Here is a 19,535-nt window from a genome sequence, read left to right as displayed (position 1 = left end):
AAACTTGGATTAGGAATAGTTTAATGTTAGTCTCTATAGGCCAAAGGTGGCAGGGTCTGTGTTCTGTGCCATGGTGTTTACAGGTCTGAGAAGACATTCTGTGTGGTTTCTTATGTCTTTTGGTGATTTTGGATTAAGTGCTGGTTCTGTTGTTTGGTGTGAAACCTGAAAACAGTTTTCACTGCCCAGAGAGTAAGTTAGAGTATTGGGTTACAGGATGCAGTTATCGAGGTTTGGTACTAATAAAAATTCTCACCATGGTAAAATGGTAATGTTATGAGGTCCTGTCAAAAAGATATTACAAAATGTACTATGTGTTTTTGTTGCTAAGGACACATTTCAGGTTGTAAGAATGATGTACAAGGACAAAAACTAAGAGCTCCTCTCAGAGAAATCAACAGGTAACAAAATAAATCTGGTTTTCAAATGAACATCAACTACCTACTCCCACCCTGACTGCAGGATGTAATTTCATACACACGGTACTACAGTACCACTCGACCATAGTTTCCTTTTTGTTCCCTCTCATTTTTGAAACCTTTTCAAATATTTTAGTTACACCCACTATGACATCAAGAAACCACACACAGACCTGCAAGTCAGGAAACGAAACAAAACCTGCTGTTGGCTCATCTTTCTCCACACAGACATGGCAGAGCCTTTTATCCCTGTGACGATTAATCACCTCTGCTGTCGAATCTGCAACGAGCTCCTCAGGACTCCTGTGACTGTTCCCTGTGGACACAACTTCTGCATGAGGTGTATTGAGGATTCCTGGAATCAAAATGAGAGTCGTAACTTTCAGTACAGCTGCCCTGAATGTCTTGCTATATTTCCTTTCAAACCTCCACTGATCAGGAACACAACTCTGGATCAGTTGGTAAAAGACACACAGAATCTCAGTAAGAAGAGAAAGCAGCAGGATTTAAGAGCCTCCCTGAAGGATTTGAAGAGATTCCGGAGTTGTACAAAGACGGGGACACCAGGAACCATTTGTGAGAGGCACAACTGGCCCCTGGATGTTTACTGCTGCACAGATGAGCTGATCATCTGTGCAATGTGTGCTTTAGATAAGCATCAACGACACCGAACTGCCCGTGTGGAAATTGAGCGGGAGAGAAAACAGGTATGTGAGACAGAAATAGTGTAATTTCTGACATTTTTTCAAAAGTTTGTCACTCAGATAGGAAACTTTGTCAGCTGCTAACCTGTCATATGTTAGCAATTATTCACTGGGTGTGGACAGCTTCTGCAGAATTTGTGATTTGCCCTGAGAGGGACCTGCCCTATACACGTAAAATGGAAGCATTTCTCAGCATGGCTCTAACACAACAAGAACATGACTTCCAGCTTTTCTTACCAGGAAAACATAATTTATCAGTTAGCATTGATAAACTTAAAAATACCAGACAGAGTCCACCAAATTAGGCCGAGGTTTTACTTCAGTAGGTACACACAGGATAACTGCTGCTTGTCTTACTAACAACCACTGAAACCATTGTCTATCCACACACTACTCTAAAGGTCGAGCTGCAGAAGATGCAGGGAAAATTCAAGGAGATTCTCCAGCAACAAGAAAAAATACGGAATAACGCAGAGAAGATCTTCGAACAGATTCCGGTAAGCAGGACTTGTGTCTGCATGTTATTTTTACATAATATCCCAGATATTAACACAACATTGATCTCTAAACTGCAACTCAAAACAGGAAGAGGCCAAACAAACAAAGGACTCCTGTGAAAGCGTTGTGGTCAATGTCATAGATTCCCTTCAGGAACACTACCTGTCAGTGAAAAATCTCATTGAAGCCCAGGAGGCGGCTGCTGCAGCTCATGTTCAGGTCACTCTTCAGGCTCTGGAGGCCAAGATGAAGGTGATGAAGAAGACAGATGCTGAACTGGATTGTTTAGCAAAGACTAAGAGCGATGTCGATTTCCTGCAAGTGAGTGATAAAATCAATGTAAAGTGAAATCTGCTTAAAAGAAATTTAATACAGTCTCTGACCAAACTGTCTAAATACAAAAAGGTTGGAATCACCAGCAGCACCTGTAGCATGGATGGTATATGTTTTATTTTTTAAGTAAAAGACAGTTAGGTGGACAGTATTTCTCAGGTATTGTTTGTGGCATGGAGAAGGCTTTTATGGTCTGTGGGTAGGACACAAACGCCCAAGTGTTTTTCTTCTAATGGCTGATCTGTCTCACTATCAGAGCACCCTGTGTGTGAACACACTGACCTTTTCTTCCTCTCTTGCGGAGGAGCATAGTATGTGTGATAGGGGGCAATTTAGTTCCTTCGTATTTCTATTCTCTTATCTGGAGAATGAAGATATTGTGCCACAAGATAAAGTTGAATCAGTTTTGGGCAGAAATTGGGCAGGGTCGCGTCAGGGCATCGCAAGGGCATCCGGTGTAAAAACTGTGCCAAGTCAACATGCGGACAATGATCCGCTGTGTATATATAGTAATCAGACCTTAACTTTTAGCACAATACTGTGTGCTAAAAATATAATTTCATGTTCATAAAATTTCCATTTTTGCTCATCAGTCAAGACATTATGACAAAGTGAAAAGTAAAAATATAAAACCTTTTTAATTTTTCCAAAGTATACACTCTTTGCTGTAGAAGTCAGAATGTGTTCAGGTGGATCCTGTTTGCTTTCACTTTCCTTGATGTGTGAGGACACGAATGAAAAACGGTAACTTTCTTACGGGTTTTTTAGTGTAGGTTAGAGCGCAACAGTAGAAGGCGCATCTGTTTTCTGTGTGCGCACACACAGAAATTACCTTTGAGAAAAGCTGAGACTCTCCCAGTATTAGTAGAAGATATGATCTTGGCATGATTAAACAATGTGACTAATTACAGCATTGACCCCTTTATGACTTCCTGTCCCTCTAGGAGTACTATAGTGTAAGAAGAACTGTGGCATGGTTTAAAAACCTTAGACTGGTAAATCCATCCGCTGTCTCTTTCCTCGCAGCAATGGCCTTCATTACAGGTCTCCTGTGAAGCAGACCATCTTCATCAATTTCAAGTTTTAGAGGATCCACTTCTCCCCTTTGAGTTAACAAAGAGAGATGTGGAACAACTTGGGAATCAGCTGAAGGAATTTTGTGACAAAGAATTTGCTTCAATCTGTCAAACTGGTATGTATTTTTGCTAATATATAGAAATCTTGTCTCTGTAGTTATGTGTTATAGCTATCTGCAAAGAGCAGAAGGAATCAGCAGGAGAGGAGTGCTACACACAGAAGAAAAGGACACACAGAATGACACAAATACTGAAGCGCTGTAGTTTCTAACTAAATACACTGAAAGCTCTGAGCATCAATCACCAACGCAGATGGGCACCTTCAGCGTCAGCGTCATCCTTCAGTATTGACATTTAAAGATGCTCTTATGTTTTTTCTTAGGTCTCCCTGAAGTGAACTGCGCTGTGACTGAACAGAATGTGGAGCCAGAAACTAGAGCACAGTTCCTGCAGTGTGAGTTTTATCTCGTGCACCAGACTAATGGCACTTTTAACTAACTGTATTTTCTACAGAGATTTTTATCTTTTTTCTTTTTGGTCTCAGATGCATGTGAGCTCACTCTGAACCCTGCCACAGCTCACGAGGACTTGGTTGTTTCTGAAGGAGACAAAGAGGTGACGATGAGACCCCAGGTGTCTAAGTGTCCAAGTATTCGTTACCCGGAGAGGTTTGTGCATCGAAGGCAGGTGCTGTGCAGGGAGGGACTGGAGGCCGAGCGCTGCTACTATGAGATAGAGGTGGAAGGGGACAAGGTAGAGATTGCTCTTGCCTACAAAACTATAGACAGGAAAACCCGCAATAAAATGTCAGCTTTTGGAGGAAATGCTATCTCCTGGAGTCTTGATCGGTCCAAAAATTACTCTGTGAGTAACAACAATACAAGTGTCCAGCTCACCACATCCCCCAGTCATCCCAAGATTGGGATCTACCTGAAGTTCAAAGAGGGAACTCTGTCATTCTATGAGGTGTCAGACAGTATGAAGTTTCTTTACATGGTTAAGGCCAAGTTCACAGAGTCACTGTATCCAGGCTTCTGGCTCGGAGAGAAAAGTTGCATCAGGATTTGTGATTTGAGACAGGATTAACCATAAAGGGCCCAACCTCTATACAGAGTTTTGCTGTTGATATTTTAAGTCAAATGAAAAAATAAAGACTTCTGTTTTAGGCTCAGTTACATGTGTAGTTACAAAATAGTTTATAAAATGCAACAGTTTTGGTGCTACATCTGCTTAGATGTTTAGTGTTTGAAAAACTTAATAAGACAAATTTATTCATGTAAACTGGACTTATGAGAATGGAACCTCTAAACAACATACAGTACAATTGCAGGCCCCTGGGGGCCCCTTTGGATAACCATTTGTACATGTGCTACACATTATTTAAAACCGGATATTACTTTGGACATCTTCTGCCTGTTTTTTAATGTTACTGCTATAATACAGGGTGTTCAAACTGTAAAGCTACAACTGAAACCTTTTTTATTTTGAAGAAAATTTGATGAATAATTGTGGTTCATTTTTTAATAAAAAAACACATGTATTGTGGAGTAATATATCTATAACACTTTGACCTGAAGATGGTGCTTGATCTAATCAACCTGAAGGGACGTGATATAATGTTCTGAGCTTTGATGATGAATGTTTCCCATTTCTCAGCAATAACATAGGTGAGATATTTCAGTTTTAAAAGAACCAAGCAATCATCAGATATTTCTAGCATGGCTAAAAATACTGTGAAAAATAAGTTTCAGTACAACAATGCTGTTTTGTGGAGTTTAAAACTGGCCAGTCTCAGATTTGAGATAATTATAAAAAATCCAGACAAACATCTTGTCTACTATTTATTATTAATAGTTTGGTGATGTTCACAATGTTTTACAATAATGTTCAGTATTATACAATCATTCTACCAATGAGGACGGAGAGACGCTGTAAAGGAACATTTCTAAATGTGTGCTCAGTAAGGCCCAGCACCCACAGGTTAGAAGGAATACACACACACACACACACACACACCTACTCCAGCATTTGTAAGAAATATAATGTCCCTTTGATTACAAAGGGGCTGTTTCATTGCTACTGACATTGAGGTGAGGCTTTTCTACTTTTCTTCCAGCCACCAACAGTCTGCAGTTTAAATTACACCATATTGCTTCAATATCATTTCATTTACTAGTATGAGAAGTAAACAAATAACATTTTTGCTGTCCTAGTGAAAAAGTGCATTGTTCACATTCATTATTACTTTCGTTGTTACATTTGCAGCTAAAACTGTTTAAGACATTAAAACATTTTACATAAATAAAATATCTTTAAAATAATTTGGATACACAATTTTATTTACAGACATACAACAGGGAGATGTGTAGGCTCTCAGCTGGACGTACCTGGCAAACAGAAATGTAACGAACACAAGAAACAAAAACAAGTCCTAATGTTTTAGCCACACTAGAAGACATCATTTATACAGCAGAAAACATTTCTGAATCTTTGCATAACTTGAACAATATTACTACTCTTACATCTACTATTAATGAGAAAGAATCAATTTTGACCTACATGTGGCGCCAGATGAATGCGCTTCTCAGGCTTACTCTTACACTGTAAAGGTGTGAGGACACCATGAACATTGGAAAAGTCTGAATTCAAGTTAAAGTATTGCAGCAGAAGATATTCAAAAATATATCACCTTAGAAGCCCCCATAAAACCTATGTAATCACTTCACATTACAGTTTCTTCACTGAAGCCTCCACACTCAAAACTAACAGCAGTTCCTGTTCGGTTGAATTTGAGTCAATCGAAGTCTTAGCTGTGCACAAAAACAATAGCTGCATATGCAAAAACACTCCAGATTTTAAATGTGCATGTAAAACAATACATATATATTATATATATTGCCTCACTTAACCTGAACAGACAGCTACAGTTCTGGAGAGGAGGGACTGTAAGTAGGGATTCCCATGCTTTACCTTCCCAGTGCTAAAGACGTGAGGGCTCAATATACTGTGTCGTTCTATTTAGTACATAATATGTATAACTATAAAATTTACAACAACAACAGACTCACAGCTACACCTGTCAGATATATATGGACCTCCAGAAAACTCAACTTAATTATGAACTTAAATGTTTATGCTATCTAAATGTGAAATACTGGTAACTACAGTAAGTATGAGATGGAAGAATCTATTTTAAAAGGGTAAAGCTGGATATACAGAAATATAAATGGGAAACTCCCAGTGTGGCTAACAACAACTAGAGCAGTAAGCCCAAAGTGGAGACGGGTAAGTGGACATCACCTAACATAAGGTGCAGCCAGGACACACAGCTCCTCCCATAAACACGACAGAGAACCAGCTGCTGCTTGTTCAGTGCTTAACCGAGCTCTCACATTACCTCCACCTGCCAGCAAAGAGACACACAAACTACAACGTAGACAGGTTTTGGAACATACAATTCCAATTAACACCACAAAAGATAAAATTACAGTATACATACATACTGTATGGGTCATGTTCAAATGTTTGTTTATCGCGCCTAAATGGCAAATGTACAGGAAGATAGATACGATCCATTTACGCCTTAACACAATGGCTTTGTATAATGTGGTTAACAAATAAATAAAAGCATCCTCTTCAGTGCAACATGAACTTAAGCTTCTTTTAAGATGTAGACGACAACAATTCAGTTTAAACAAAAGTCCATCTAACAGGTCTAACAGTTCAGAATTTCCACTAGCTTTTTTTTGCCGAAGTTTAACCAGGAGTCAGAAGCCTTCATCACAAATCAACCCTGATGCCATACGGTTGCGTTAGTGTTACTTTCTGTTTGAAGAAGGTAATTAATTCAAAAATATATAGAAACAGTGTGTGCTCTTAAGCCTGTGTTTGTACGTATTTTACTTGTGCATTAGACAAACAGAAGCTGATATTATCACTTTAGCTGATAAGTCTGAAATGCCATTACTGTACATATCTTTTGTTGTGTTTTTGAATTTTATGTTTTATAATTATTATATTAATTGGTCTATAGTAAACATACTGTGCAATGTTGGAGCTTGTGCTTCAATGTAAATAATGTACTGCTTACTTGTTGTGTTGTTTCAATTCTATATGTGCATAAAAAGTATAGGTCTCCTACTTGGATTAGTGTTTGCTTGTGCACATTAATTGTGTAAAATCTCTTCTGTGCTTTTGTAGCATTGTCATTCTTGTCAGAAGCATAAAAGAAGAAAATAAGACATGAACAGTCTGTGCTTCCTGTCACTACAGTTTCACTTTTGATACAAACCCAGTGGATCATTCTGTCGTAGAAATATGCAGATTTCAAGTACTTTGTTGTCTTCTCTTTACTCTTTGGTGCAGAAACTGAAATAAGTGATTTCTACTGCACAGTTTTATAGTGTGCCTGATGAATGATGATGCTGTGGATTTGTTCTTTTCTAAGTACCAAAAACTGTATTATTCTATATTACTATATTGCTCATTACTACAGAATGAACAAACATAATACTGCCTACGCTCAAAACACAGGGGGACTTAGATTTGGGTCTCTACTAAACATTAATGAGTGTCTATAGAGCAGCCTTACATATTACACACACAGAGTCCCATGGAAACAAGTCTACATGATGAGAAGTGATTTGTGGTTCAGAGCAGCAGAACCAAGGTGCATGTCTTTGCTCAGTGCTGACATGTACACACTGAATTTACTGCATAATATGTAATAACTGCACAATTTTAACACACAGTATTGTTGTGGAGGGCAGCGATACAGACACTAGACAGGTTTTAAAGTAATTAATCTCACGTTCAGTTCTGGGGCACCGCTCCTGTTCACACAGCAGAGCCACAGTGGCTCCACTACAATCTTTTGTTCGGATCTCCTGCACCGTGCAGACAGGGATGTGCATTATACTGTGGAGGACTCTGTGTGCTGAGGATCCTTATACTAAGGCCAAGTAAAGCAGATCACAGAACTTGATCTTAACCCTGTGATTTAAAATACACAATTGTTACAGATGTGCAGTGTTTAACTGTCTATCTCACCCTGATTCCAGTGTTTGAGTAGTAAATTTTTTTGTCTCCTGCCAGTTGACACTTTTTTCCATGTTGCCTACTGGTACTGAACCATTTTGGACATCTTTGCAGAAGGTTCCTTGGTGTTGCATTGGGAAGTCTGAGCTCAGGTAGATTCTTGGTGCTGCAGTGACCCCCGGTGGTGGATTCAATACTGAAAAATAAAGTGTGCTACATAAGGGGGAATCAGAGTGTGTGTGAATAGCAGTCAAGAGTCAGACTCTGGTGTGATAGGTGAGGGTGGGGTAGTTGGCGTGGTGGGACTGATGGCAGCATTTTGGTAGCTTGTACCATAGCAGATGTTTGGAGACAGGGAGTTGGGGTCCAGGGGTTTGTTCCCTCCAGGAGTGAGGTAAGCTCTGCGTGCTGGAACTGATGACGGGGCCTCCCCGGGCTTGGTGCCGAGGATAAATCTGCCCTCGTCCTGCTCCTCCAGATTAGACATGTCCTTCATCATGGATTTACGGTAAGAAACAGACAGCTTGTTGGAGCCGTCTGACATCAGGTTGAAGTGACGTGTGATGAAGACAACAGGGAGTGGAAGCATGGCCACTATGATGAGAGCAAAGCACATAGCAAGTGCCCAGGGAGGGTAGCTCTGGAAGCGTTCCTGAGCCTGCAGATACATGAAGAGAATGTAGTGAGAAAGTGGGGTTTAGGAAGAAAATAAAAATTTCAACCAAAAAAGTAAGTAAATAAAGATTTAAAAAATCTTTCGAGATGGAAATGAATACATTCCTGTGTGTACAGGGAGACACATGAATCATAATTCTTTAGGGTTTGTTTGCTGTGATAAAATATACTTCAACATTTGAATAAATGTCAATTAAATTCACGCAATTGGGGTCAACTGGATTTATGTATTCTAAAATCACAACTTTATTTCTATCTCTATGCAAAAAAAAAAATCTTTGACAATAAAATTCAAAAATCATATATAACTCAAGTATTGTACTTAAATAAAAGGTTCACAATTTTCCTTCTTTATAACTCCAGTCTTGTGCCCACACAGACTAATTCTTACAGGGAAGAGAACCCTTCCTATAATGCTTACAATGTACATGGTGTATAGATTTATTTTAATTCTTCACCTTTAATTCATATATTCCAAAGCTCTCTCTTTTGGTTACTTTCCTTTCATTACAGCTCAGCAGTGAACCATTGCATAGATTCAGAACTAACTTCATATAACTAGACTGCTGCTGCCTCAGATTAACATTAAATACACATTTGAATACTTTTTTGAACAGAACAAGACTGTGGATGAAGACTGTGGATCAATTCATGGCCAGTATGAACAGCAGATCAGCACTGGTAGCAGTGCAGAGATATTCAAATGTTTTGACATATCCTTCTGACCAGTCAGACAAAGCAACACTTTCTGTTTAATTAGTAATTTAATTAGCAATCTTTAAGCTGGCAATAACATTGTAACTTTGTAACGCATATTAGATCTTAACCTATTAGTAATATAAATTATTTTCTATTGTAATATGACCCTGACAGGGGCAACTCTGTGTTAGCACTTTATTTAAGATATTTTGCTAATAATACTAGATCAATGTTTTTACTTTTACTTAAGAAAGATGTTAATTGCAGTATTTTGACACAGACAAACCAACCCAGTTATAACTCTAACCCTAAAACCAAGTCTTATACCCTCAAACAGGCCTTCAAATTTGTTATGACCAACATAATGTCCTCAATCTACCAAAACGTTAGTTAGAAAAAAATTATTTTCGCACTATCTAAGTAACAAATACAAGTGCGCGCGCACACACACACACACACGCACACACAGAAAATAACTAACCAGCTCTTGAACCCAGGCGTTGTATCCTGGTGGGCTGACAGCCAGCTCTATGATAGAAGCTGAGATGAGAATGATGAGACAGAGAGGGGACACGTACTTCCACAGGTAAAAATAGATTACACATGGTCGGAAACCCAACATGTCCTCCAGGTCCCGCGTGAACCTGATGGACAAGCAACAGCAGAAAAATTAAATACATTATATATTTTAAAATGATGAATTGAAGTCCCACACATATGCAAAGACATGCACACACAGACAGCTGACCTACAGATACATTTACCTTTTAGTGCCGTAAATCCAGGCAACGGACAGATTTTCCAGGATGACCACTACAGTGAGAGGCAGGCCAGCGGAATAGTCATCGAACATGGTGACAAAGTAATTCCCTGAGCGCTGAACAAACAACAGGCCACATAGGAAGGCCACAATGCAGCAACACACTGACAAAAAGAAAATGGAAATGATGTTATCGCCACTGTGCTGATTTGTTTCTTCTCACTGTTTTGTGCTTTGTGCAGTATTATATAATAGGCCTCATTCAGCCTGTCTTCCAATGTGCTTTGATATTTTTTGATTGCTGAGTAAAAAGTTTCAACCTGTACAGGCACATAGTGGCCAGACCCAAAGAGTTAGTGGAGGAGATTACCTGTCAAAAGCTCCTTCTGGATCTTGTAGGCATCAAGGATGGGTGTAGTGATGCCAGTCATGGTGCCAATCATACTGCCCAGACCGAGGTTGATGAGCATGAAGAAGAACATGACTGACCAGAACGGGGATGCTGGGAAATGGGTCATGGCTTCTGTGAAGGCGATAAAGGCCAGACCTGTGCCCTGGACAGCCTGCAAGGAGGCGTTCAAGGAAGTTGCGTTAGGTGACACACTGAGGTGTAATTTACAGAGTAGGTGATGGAAAACTCACCTTGTTGAGCTCGTCCTCCAGGACACAAGGATCCAGACCTAGCTGAGCAAAGCTTCCCTCCTTGACCGCCTTGATGACCCCATACATCTCAGCATAGTCTGATGTGGTGAGATGCGAGAAGTTCACATGTGGAGGAATGAGATCATGACTCAGGACATTTGACTTGAGGTATCCAAGGATCTTTTCAGCATTCCTGGAACAAAAAAAGCCAAAGATGTTACTGTGAGAGTGCTTCAGCTACTGAAACCACTGTGTTATTGTGCATGATGTGAAATTACTGAAAAAACATTTCTTGGTAGAACAAAGTGCCACTTTGTATTTTGGTTTTTGTTAAAAGTTTACAGTCCATATGTGGCACAATGTAAATTATGCTTTAAGAGAAACAGGTTCTGCAAGTGTTGAACTTACTCTACAACACACTTTTCATTCATGATGTTGGCCTTAAAGCCCAGCACAGCGAATACCACTAGAGTGGCCAGAATGGAGGTGAAGAAATTGATAAAAGAGACAAGCACGGCATCAAAGTGACAGTTATTGTCTATCTTATTGTAACTGGAGAAAGCTATGACTCCTCCAAAACCGAGACCCAGGGCAAAGAAGACTTGGGTGGCTGCCTCCCTCCACACCTGGGGCTCCAACATCTTCTCCAACTGTGAGACACAATTAGAGTCACAATTACATATTTATTAGGTATTTTCCAGCATGGATGTTTCATTAGAAAATATCTAGGTGAATGAAAATCCTTCAGTGTCACCTTGGGAGTGAACATGTGAGCAATGCCATCCACAGATCCCTTTAGCATTAAACCCCGAACCAGGAAACAGAAGAGCACCACGTAGGGGAAAAGAGAGCTGAAGTACATCACCTGTAAGTGAGGGAAGGGAAAGGACACTGGTCATCTTCTTCATATTTTTCTCTCATGAAATTTTTCCATTTGAGTTTCATTCTCTCCACTACCTTCCCGGAGGAGGTGATTCCCTTAATGACCGCAAGGCAGACAATGATCCAGGCCACTAGCAAGGACAGGGTCATTTTGACATTAAGGCCGCCGCTCTCTGCAATTGTGCTGGTTGTGTTTAAAGTCTGACGGTACCAGAAATAGGTTGTAGCTGAGCTTTTGTCACACTCCGGCTCCACAACTGCAGACAGATGGAGATGGGACTTTATTGGTGGGTAATGAGAATTAAAGAAAACAAATGTGTGTGAAGACGCAGCAGCAAAGTTTCAGTGTCACAAAGACGACGATGGTGCAGGACTGGAGGAGAAAAATAACAAAATGAAGACTGTTTTCTCAGGGTCACTATCTCAGTTTTCATCTGAGTTACAGTCAAACCAGATACATAGAGGTATGACAAATTAAATCTGCCGATTTGACATGGCCTCTGTTAATTTAATTGTTTATAAATTGTTGTCTGCCTTCATCGTATTGCTTTGTCACACAAGATCTACAAGACCTACAAGAGGCAAACTGCTGCTGTCCTTCAACATTAGTGCCCTTCAGTCTGAGAGTCTAAATCTTTGCTCCTCATCTTTCTGCCAGCAACATGCCCAGAATGGCTGAGCCATACCCACCCTGCTGGGGTTATGTCATTATCACCACTAATCAAATAAACACCAAAGGGTTTTATTCTGGATTATGTCTGTGAAGTCATGATAGAAAGTTGTGAGCAAATAACTGTAACACAGTTTTATTGATATGCTGAGGTGTGTCAATGTAGATGGAGGCTACCGGCCTTATGTAAAGCAAACCTTATACTGGAGCATGGTGCTCCATCGAGGAATTACTGCAAGAACCTTACACATTCTGCTATAGCAGACCATATGGATACTGTTTTAGATATCATAATCTTGAGTGTGTGCACTTTCACTATTTGTCTATTAGAATATATTTGAATTATCTAGTTGAGTCGAAGTGAAGAAACAAACAGAAATTGCTCTTTATCATGAATCACTTACTGTAATGGTCTAGAAACAAAATACATGCTTGAATAAAAATTACGACAGTGGATTTTCCTGGTATGGTGAAAACCATTGGAACCAATGGGCAAGTGCGTTTTGCACTGAAAAAAATATTATTGAAAAAAATACTGTATCACTGTATTAGCAACATAACTGTACTGATGCCGATATTCATTATTTTACATATTTACATCCCTTTGACTTTAACAATTACCTATGTACCATCCCCTGTATTACTGAAAGCTATTGATTAGTTTTCAGGGTCACTCACTAGCAAGTGTGCCATTCTTCCTGATTGGGCAGTCGCTCCATGGCAGAGGATATTGGAAGGACTGGAAGAAGTAAAAGATGCTCCAACCAATGATCACATTGTAGTACAGCCCCACAAAGCCACACACCTGTAAAGATAGATAGATATATAGATATATAGATAGATATATAGATATATAGATAGATAGATAGATAGATAGATACAGTTCATAGACCATTGAGGCAGTACTCATTGTGCATGTCAGTCTTGTGAGCAATCATGCCAGCCAGGACATTCAGAAGCTAAATACGGTTGAGGAAAGCATGAATAATTAAAGTGCTCTCTTTTCAGCAGTGATCTTCACAGAGATATTTATAGCTACTTCTGTTCCAGCTGTGGATCTCTAAACAAAGTCTACCTCTCACTGGAGTGTACCTTCCATACTCTCAGAGATTGGGGCAGTGTGGCAACTCGAGTTATTGTATTTAACTCTCAAGAAATTATGGAATATTTTCTTTGTTCAGGATAACTAAATAAATACACGGATATGTTTGCTTGTGAGGAAAAGAAGACACCTTCATAAATTACACAGACCTTACTTTTTGTTTTATCATTACACCACTGCACATTCAGCGGGTGTGCTTCTGTTTAACCGCAGGCTTTGACAGCTTTTCCCCCGGCACAACCTCTGATTGTTATCAGATGACCCACAGTTTTGCTCTCCACTGTGCTTCTATCAAACTACATTTCTGAGGTGCTATTAAAGCCCTTAACAGTGCACAACATAAAGTATATATGTAAATATATATGTTAGTCTTGCAGCTATAGAGATGGCAAAGAATAAAAGGATCAAATTTTCCTCACCATCAGACTGGAAACCCCTATTCCACCTAGACGGGGACAGACATAGTTCCACACCCCAATGCTCCCACGTCTGATTTTCTGACCCACCGCCAGCTCCAAGAAGAAGAGGGGGATGCCGATGAGGAGGAGGAGGATGAAGTAGGGAACCAGATAGGCACCTAAAAAACAGGTAGGTAAAGTTAAGCTTTTACACTACAATGTTATTAGATGGTACAGATTATGTTCTGAACTGTATGTGTAAAGATGCCTACATCAAATTTTTATGTTTGCTAAAACATAAAAAAAAGTATGAGTTTTAAAAAGGCTTCTTATCAGTTTTTGTTTTAATACTTGCAACAGCTGTGAAATAATAACAGTTTGGAAACTGTTTACATTGCAAAATGGAATATGTTAATTGAGTGAGATAGAGTATAGTTACCCAACTAGCCACTCATCTCTTTGATAATGTAAAGATCACTGCTCCCTTGATATTCTTTGAATTTTATTTTATTTGCATGGAAGTCTAAAATTGTGTCTTTGGAGCTTAATCCATAGAGGGGTAATCATGAGGTTTTTTATGTGCATAGGGTGAGTCATCATCCAGGATATAAGGACTTATAGCAGGCAAATATGTACTGCTATTAATATACTGAAAGCATTCAGCATACTGAAACTACATTTGATGGTGGGTGGATTAATGAGGCGGAAAGAGCAGGAGGGGCAAATGGCTACATCAAGAAGCCTGAAATAGAGCCGATAGTGAAATTTAAAGATCCTCAAATCAGCTTCACTCCATCACTGGGTATTTAAACTGGAGCCAGGGATAGATTGATACGTACGACAGAAAAACAACAGTAAAGACCTGCAAAGAATGTTAACAGAGAAAAGACAAAGGCGTGATGAGTGAGTGAGGCAGAAGAAACGAGAGCGAAGCTGACACAGGAAAAAGCCCCACACAACATACACTTTTAATGTATCTGCAAATTACAGTTATAAACGGCCACTCGCCAGATCATGTATAGTCTCCTGTCAGTAAGTTTCATCTATAGGCAATAAATCAAATAAATGCAGTGATCAGACCTGGGCAGTAAAGCTGAAAACACTTGGACCAATAGAAGGGGTCTCACAGGTCTTAATCCTCGATGACAAGGATATTTTATCGTACAGTGAGTGCAGCTTTACACTGCATACACCTCAGCTTCTACATGCACCTGTAACGAAACAAAACCTCACAACTATAGAGTTACATTCACTTTTTATCCAGCTCTTTTCTTTTCACCAGGGCATCGGTTGAACCTGGCCTGCTCTGCCGCCTCTAGTAATCAATAGAGCAGCTATATTTAGCTAGCCTGCTTTCTGCACAATACAGCTGCTCTCTTGACAATTCTGTAGGCTTATACTGAATGGAGGTAGGATGTAAGTAATTTTGAAGGTTTTTAATTAGTTTATTTTGATAACAGGAACAATAACATGGAATATTATTATACACGTACTTTCTCAACGTTTCCAGTGAAAGAATTAATGTTTTGCCCTTTGTGTCATAGGCTGTAAATGCCTGTAATGATGGACAGACTGCAGATTGTTATTCTTAAGCCAGTGGACAAAATTGTGGATAAAATTACTTTTACATACCACTTTAGGTAAACTAGTCTAAATCTAAGAGGTGTAGTTTCTCTTTTTTTAATCTTATCTTAGATTACCCTTTTTTTGGCTGAGATCTGATTCTGCTATGCTAAAACAAATGTAGTGCATATGACTACTATATGTAAGTGGAATTCTGGTCAATTGCCATCACTGTTGTAATGTATTCCTGTGTTGCCTGAGGTTTTGACTACAAGTTTGAAAACTAAAAATAGCTTAATGTGTGGAGTCAGAAAAAAGCAGGACCACTACTGCCTGCTACTCATCTCTGTTCGTGGTTTAAGGACATATTACTACTAGCTTAACAGGCCTGAAACTCTGCCTGAACTATCAATGTAGGAGCCAGGTTTGGACAAAGAAAAAAGAATGTGGAGTGAAAAAGATGAAATACAACTAATTTCAGTTTTTGCTTTCTGTATTTGTTGACATAAAGTCATGGAGGTATCTTCCCTCTAAGGGCAAGTTAAAATTAAGCAACAGCATCAATGTTTGACTTTAGCTCAACTTGTGGGCTTTGTTTCCAACTCACCTCCTCCGTTCTTTTGGCACAGGTAAGGAAAGCGCCACACGTTGCCCAGGCCCACAGAAAAGCCCACCTGGGCCAAGATGTACTGCAGTTTGCTGTTCCAGGCAGGGCGTCCATCATTTTCAGGCACCTCTATCTGTGGGACTTTCTTCCCCACAGCCCCTCCAACATTCAGGGAGCTGCTCTTGTAGTCGAGCGGCTCCTCGTGTGCGAGCAGGTCAGCCACCGACTCTGTGACGTGCTCATGGCTCTGCTCACGCTGCGTCACCTTGCTGTTCTTGGGCATGAGGGAGGCTGAGGGTTGGGAAGGGGGCGGGGTTGGAGAGTGAAAGATAGAGCACGAAAGAGACTGGGAGGAACACAAAGAAGTGATGGAGGCAGAGGGTGGAGAAGAGGTCGATGGATGTAGCTGTAACGTGGATACTGCAGAGTGACAGTTGGATTTCAGATCTTGGCCTGAGTCCTACATCAGAAAAAACAAAGGTCAAACGCAATAATGCATTTCAAGGTTGTTATCAACATGAAAATTTAACAATGCTTTATAACTTGACACAAAGAAGTCTATCTGGTAAATAAAAATCTGTCATTAAGAATTCTTATTTCATGTACAGCAAGATTCCTTTTTCCAGCTGCAGCTTTAAATAACACTTCACACAATCGCTGACACGCTTATTTGTAATTTAGTGCTTGGTTAGGATCCTAACACACTGGATTGTAACACACAGTTGTGCCTCTGCAGAGTCATGAACAATTTTAACATAAAGACAGGAGACCATTTGTCACAACTGTGGGTTTACAACTAATTGTTTTTTTTTGTTTAAACTTGAGCATGGACTTTTTGCACACTGACAACTAACTAGAAAAGCTATTGTGATATTTTATCTCTCATGCAATGTTTTGATTTAAAAAAAAAATCCCAATCCTGCAAATTGTTTTATTTTATTTCCCTGTTCTGCAAAGCTTAACTTCAGTGAAGCTTTTTTCATGTAAATCCCCTAATCCTCTGAAGCCTTACAGCAACATCCACCCTCACCCCTCTTTCAGTGAGTGGTTGGTTCCTACCAAACCTAATGGAGGAAGTGAACATGATAACTTGGATGAAGTGCCGTCGTGTGTCGTCAGAACTCCCCTTATAGGCTCATCACTTATTGAGTGATGCTTTACTCCATTATAAAAATCTGCCTTGCACTAAAATGCTAAAATGCAAATGTTGGAGGGCAGAAAAAAGGAACAGAAAAGTGTTTATCACAAGAGTTGATTGGTCACCAAAGTCCAGTAATAACAGATGGATACGATTTTTGGGTGGAGGAAACAAATGGAGTTATATAAAGAAGCTGCAAATTGAGTGTGATGCAACAGCACTGATCCACACGAGCCTTCATCGTCACAGCACTTGCTGCTTACCTCAGCCTGGAAATTGGTTACTCTCAGCAGAATCTCAGCAACTATCATCACCACCCAAACTTAACTGGTCACAAGAAAGCTATCATTCTCATAAAGGTACTCAGGATGTACATTTGCTTTTCTTGTGTATTTATTTCTAATCCTACAACAGATTTCCTCCTCTGTGCCTGTCAAGATGAGCCTGTGATGCAATAATCCATGCTAAATCTGACTGTATTGAGCAATTTCATACAACTGCAAAGGCATGTTTTCCATGACTGGAAAAAGACTTTCAGTGGTCATTTTCTCCCAGTTTGATTGTGGTATCATTTTATTAATAACCTATAAATTGTGTAAAATTCTACCTTACATTCCTATATTGATTATAAATCAGAACCATTCAGGGATCCTGCATTCAACACAGCAAAGGATAAGAGAACACTGAAGGCTTATGTCTCAAATAAGTATCACACTTGTATTATTGTTGCCATACATGCATATTTTAACTAAAAATTCCCATTCACTCAATCTTATTCCACACTATAAACTTACTAACACAAGCAAGCCCACAAATGGCCTTATCCACTTTGAACGATCCACACATGTTCACACTTCAATGTTTGTCCGGTCAGAAACACACAGGAATCCCCATTTAATATGTTTCTGTTGGTTATATTTGAATAGCTGGAGAGATTTTCACTTTTCCAGTGACACAATATAACATGTGGCAAACTAAAAGGACAGAAAACAGCAGGTACAGTATAAGCTTCAGTAATCAGTCTTGTTTAAATGTCCAAACTCCTTTATTAATTGGTTATTGGGCCTGTGGCTCTGTTTGGACTGTGTGTCTGTGCTTAATCTATTGTTTCACAACAGAAATGACGACAAATTAGCTCATAGGACTTTCACAGTTAAATCATTGCTCATTTTACTGACAACAGCACTTTATTCAATTTTAGACTGCATTAAAAGCACTGGCACACCAAATTAAAAGCTTTTTATCATAAACAACAGTTTACTATCTATACAGCTGTTGAGAGCAGTTGCAGGCTATGAACGCTTTGGAGTGACCTAAATTATCAACACCACAACACGGATCACTCATCATTAACATCAGCTGACACATCTGGTAGTGATGTTGATAGTTCACTATGTGGCCTCTGGTGAGTGATGTTGCTTTTTAACGTACAATCAAGGTCAAATGTGATTAATTCCTGACCTCTGTGTAAGCTACAGCACATTTTGGTCCATTATGTCAATTCTACATCATTTAAAATACCCTCATGTATGTTTTAAAGACTTAAAACAGAGCGATCCAAACTCTTTTAAGCTGGCTGTGAACTTCTGCAGGACTAAACAGTCTCAAGGTGATACCAACGAGAAAGTGCCAAGTGGAGGAATGATTAAAATAATTTCTTTCTCACCGTGAGGTTTTAGAGGCGGTCAACGATGTCCACGGTTTGGTCTGCTGTCAGAAAACATCTGCAGACAGTCCTGGAGACATCCGCTAGGCAGCTCCTGGTTGTCGGTGTGGTACGGGCTGAGCGCTCACAGGACACTGGAGGACGGAGCATCACATGCTGCTTTCTCTTCCATTGACATGCAGGGTGGAGAGTCCGGGCGCGCCGTGACTCACAAAGTGCTGCTCATTTTCAGCAACGCCACATTATCACTCGTCACTCACTTACTGTTGTTTGAGACTCACAGCATCTATGCACGGGGTGGAGGGATACTGAGGGAAAAAACGAAAGCAAAACTGCGCGGATTTGTCAAGGTCATCCACTCCTACCTGAGGAAGTGATTGTCTGACGCGACTTTCGTCATTCGTTTCTCAACTGATTAAAAATTGAAGCCACTCTGCACAGGCCTATCAGGATAGTGGAAGATAAACACGCAACAATTCATTAATTAAAAAAACAACAACTTTCTTCTCAAAATTGTGTAGAGGTGAAACAGGTTGTATCATTTAACCGAACAGACTAAATCCTGATATAAAAGGACAGGTCTGAATTCCCACATGCTGTTTAAGATGTTGTAAATAACCACTGGCTGCAAATTATCGTCTTAAACACAATTCCAGTATGGGAGAC

General features: G+C 39.7%; 2 protein-coding genes across 3 annotated transcripts; one reads left to right on the top strand and one right to left on the bottom strand.

Moving 5' to 3' along the window:
• The first annotated feature begins 599 nt into the window (after positions 1-599).
• LOC137127796 (tripartite motif-containing protein 16-like protein) lies at positions 600-4,581 on the top strand. Its single transcript, XM_067505205.1, has 6 exons — positions 600-1,126; positions 1,525-1,620; positions 1,709-1,942; positions 2,981-3,146; positions 3,413-3,484; positions 3,575-4,581. The coding sequence occupies exons 1-6, from the start codon at positions 650-652 to the stop codon at positions 4,114-4,116; spliced, it is 1,587 nt and encodes a 528-aa protein (XP_067361306.1). The 5' UTR covers positions 600-649; the 3' UTR covers positions 4,117-4,581.
• Positions 4,582-4,858: 277 nt separating this feature from the next.
• On the bottom strand, positions 4,859-19,260 carry LOC137127795 (sodium-dependent neutral amino acid transporter SLC6A17-like). Of its 2 annotated transcripts, none has more exons than XM_067505203.1 (12): positions 18,870-19,260; positions 16,066-16,525; positions 13,917-14,074; positions 13,074-13,200; positions 11,801-11,982; positions 11,598-11,708; positions 11,252-11,493; positions 10,844-11,036; positions 10,572-10,764; positions 10,206-10,365; positions 9,923-10,085; positions 4,859-8,725 (listed from the first exon to the last, which is right to left on the bottom strand). In XM_067505203.1, the coding sequence occupies exons 2-12, from the start codon at positions 16,346-16,348 to the stop codon at positions 8,318-8,320; spliced, it is 2,220 nt and encodes a 739-aa protein (XP_067361304.1). In that variant the 5' UTR covers positions 16,349-16,525; positions 18,870-19,260; the 3' UTR covers positions 4,859-8,317. The 2 variants fall into 2 exon arrangements, with proteins under 2 accessions (XP_067361304.1, XP_067361305.1); XM_067505204.1 differs by having other exon boundaries at positions 16,066-16,518.
• Between the last annotated feature and the right edge of the window lie 275 nt (positions 19,261-19,535).

The sequence above is a fragment of the Channa argus genome, chromosome 5, assembly GCF_033026475.1.
Source record: "Channa argus isolate prfri chromosome 5, Channa argus male v1.0, whole genome shotgun sequence".
Lineage (NCBI taxonomy): Eukaryota > Metazoa > Chordata > Actinopteri > Anabantiformes > Channidae > Channa > Channa argus.
Note: the sequence above shows the minus strand (reverse complement) of the source record. Positions and strands in the feature narration are given on the sequence as shown.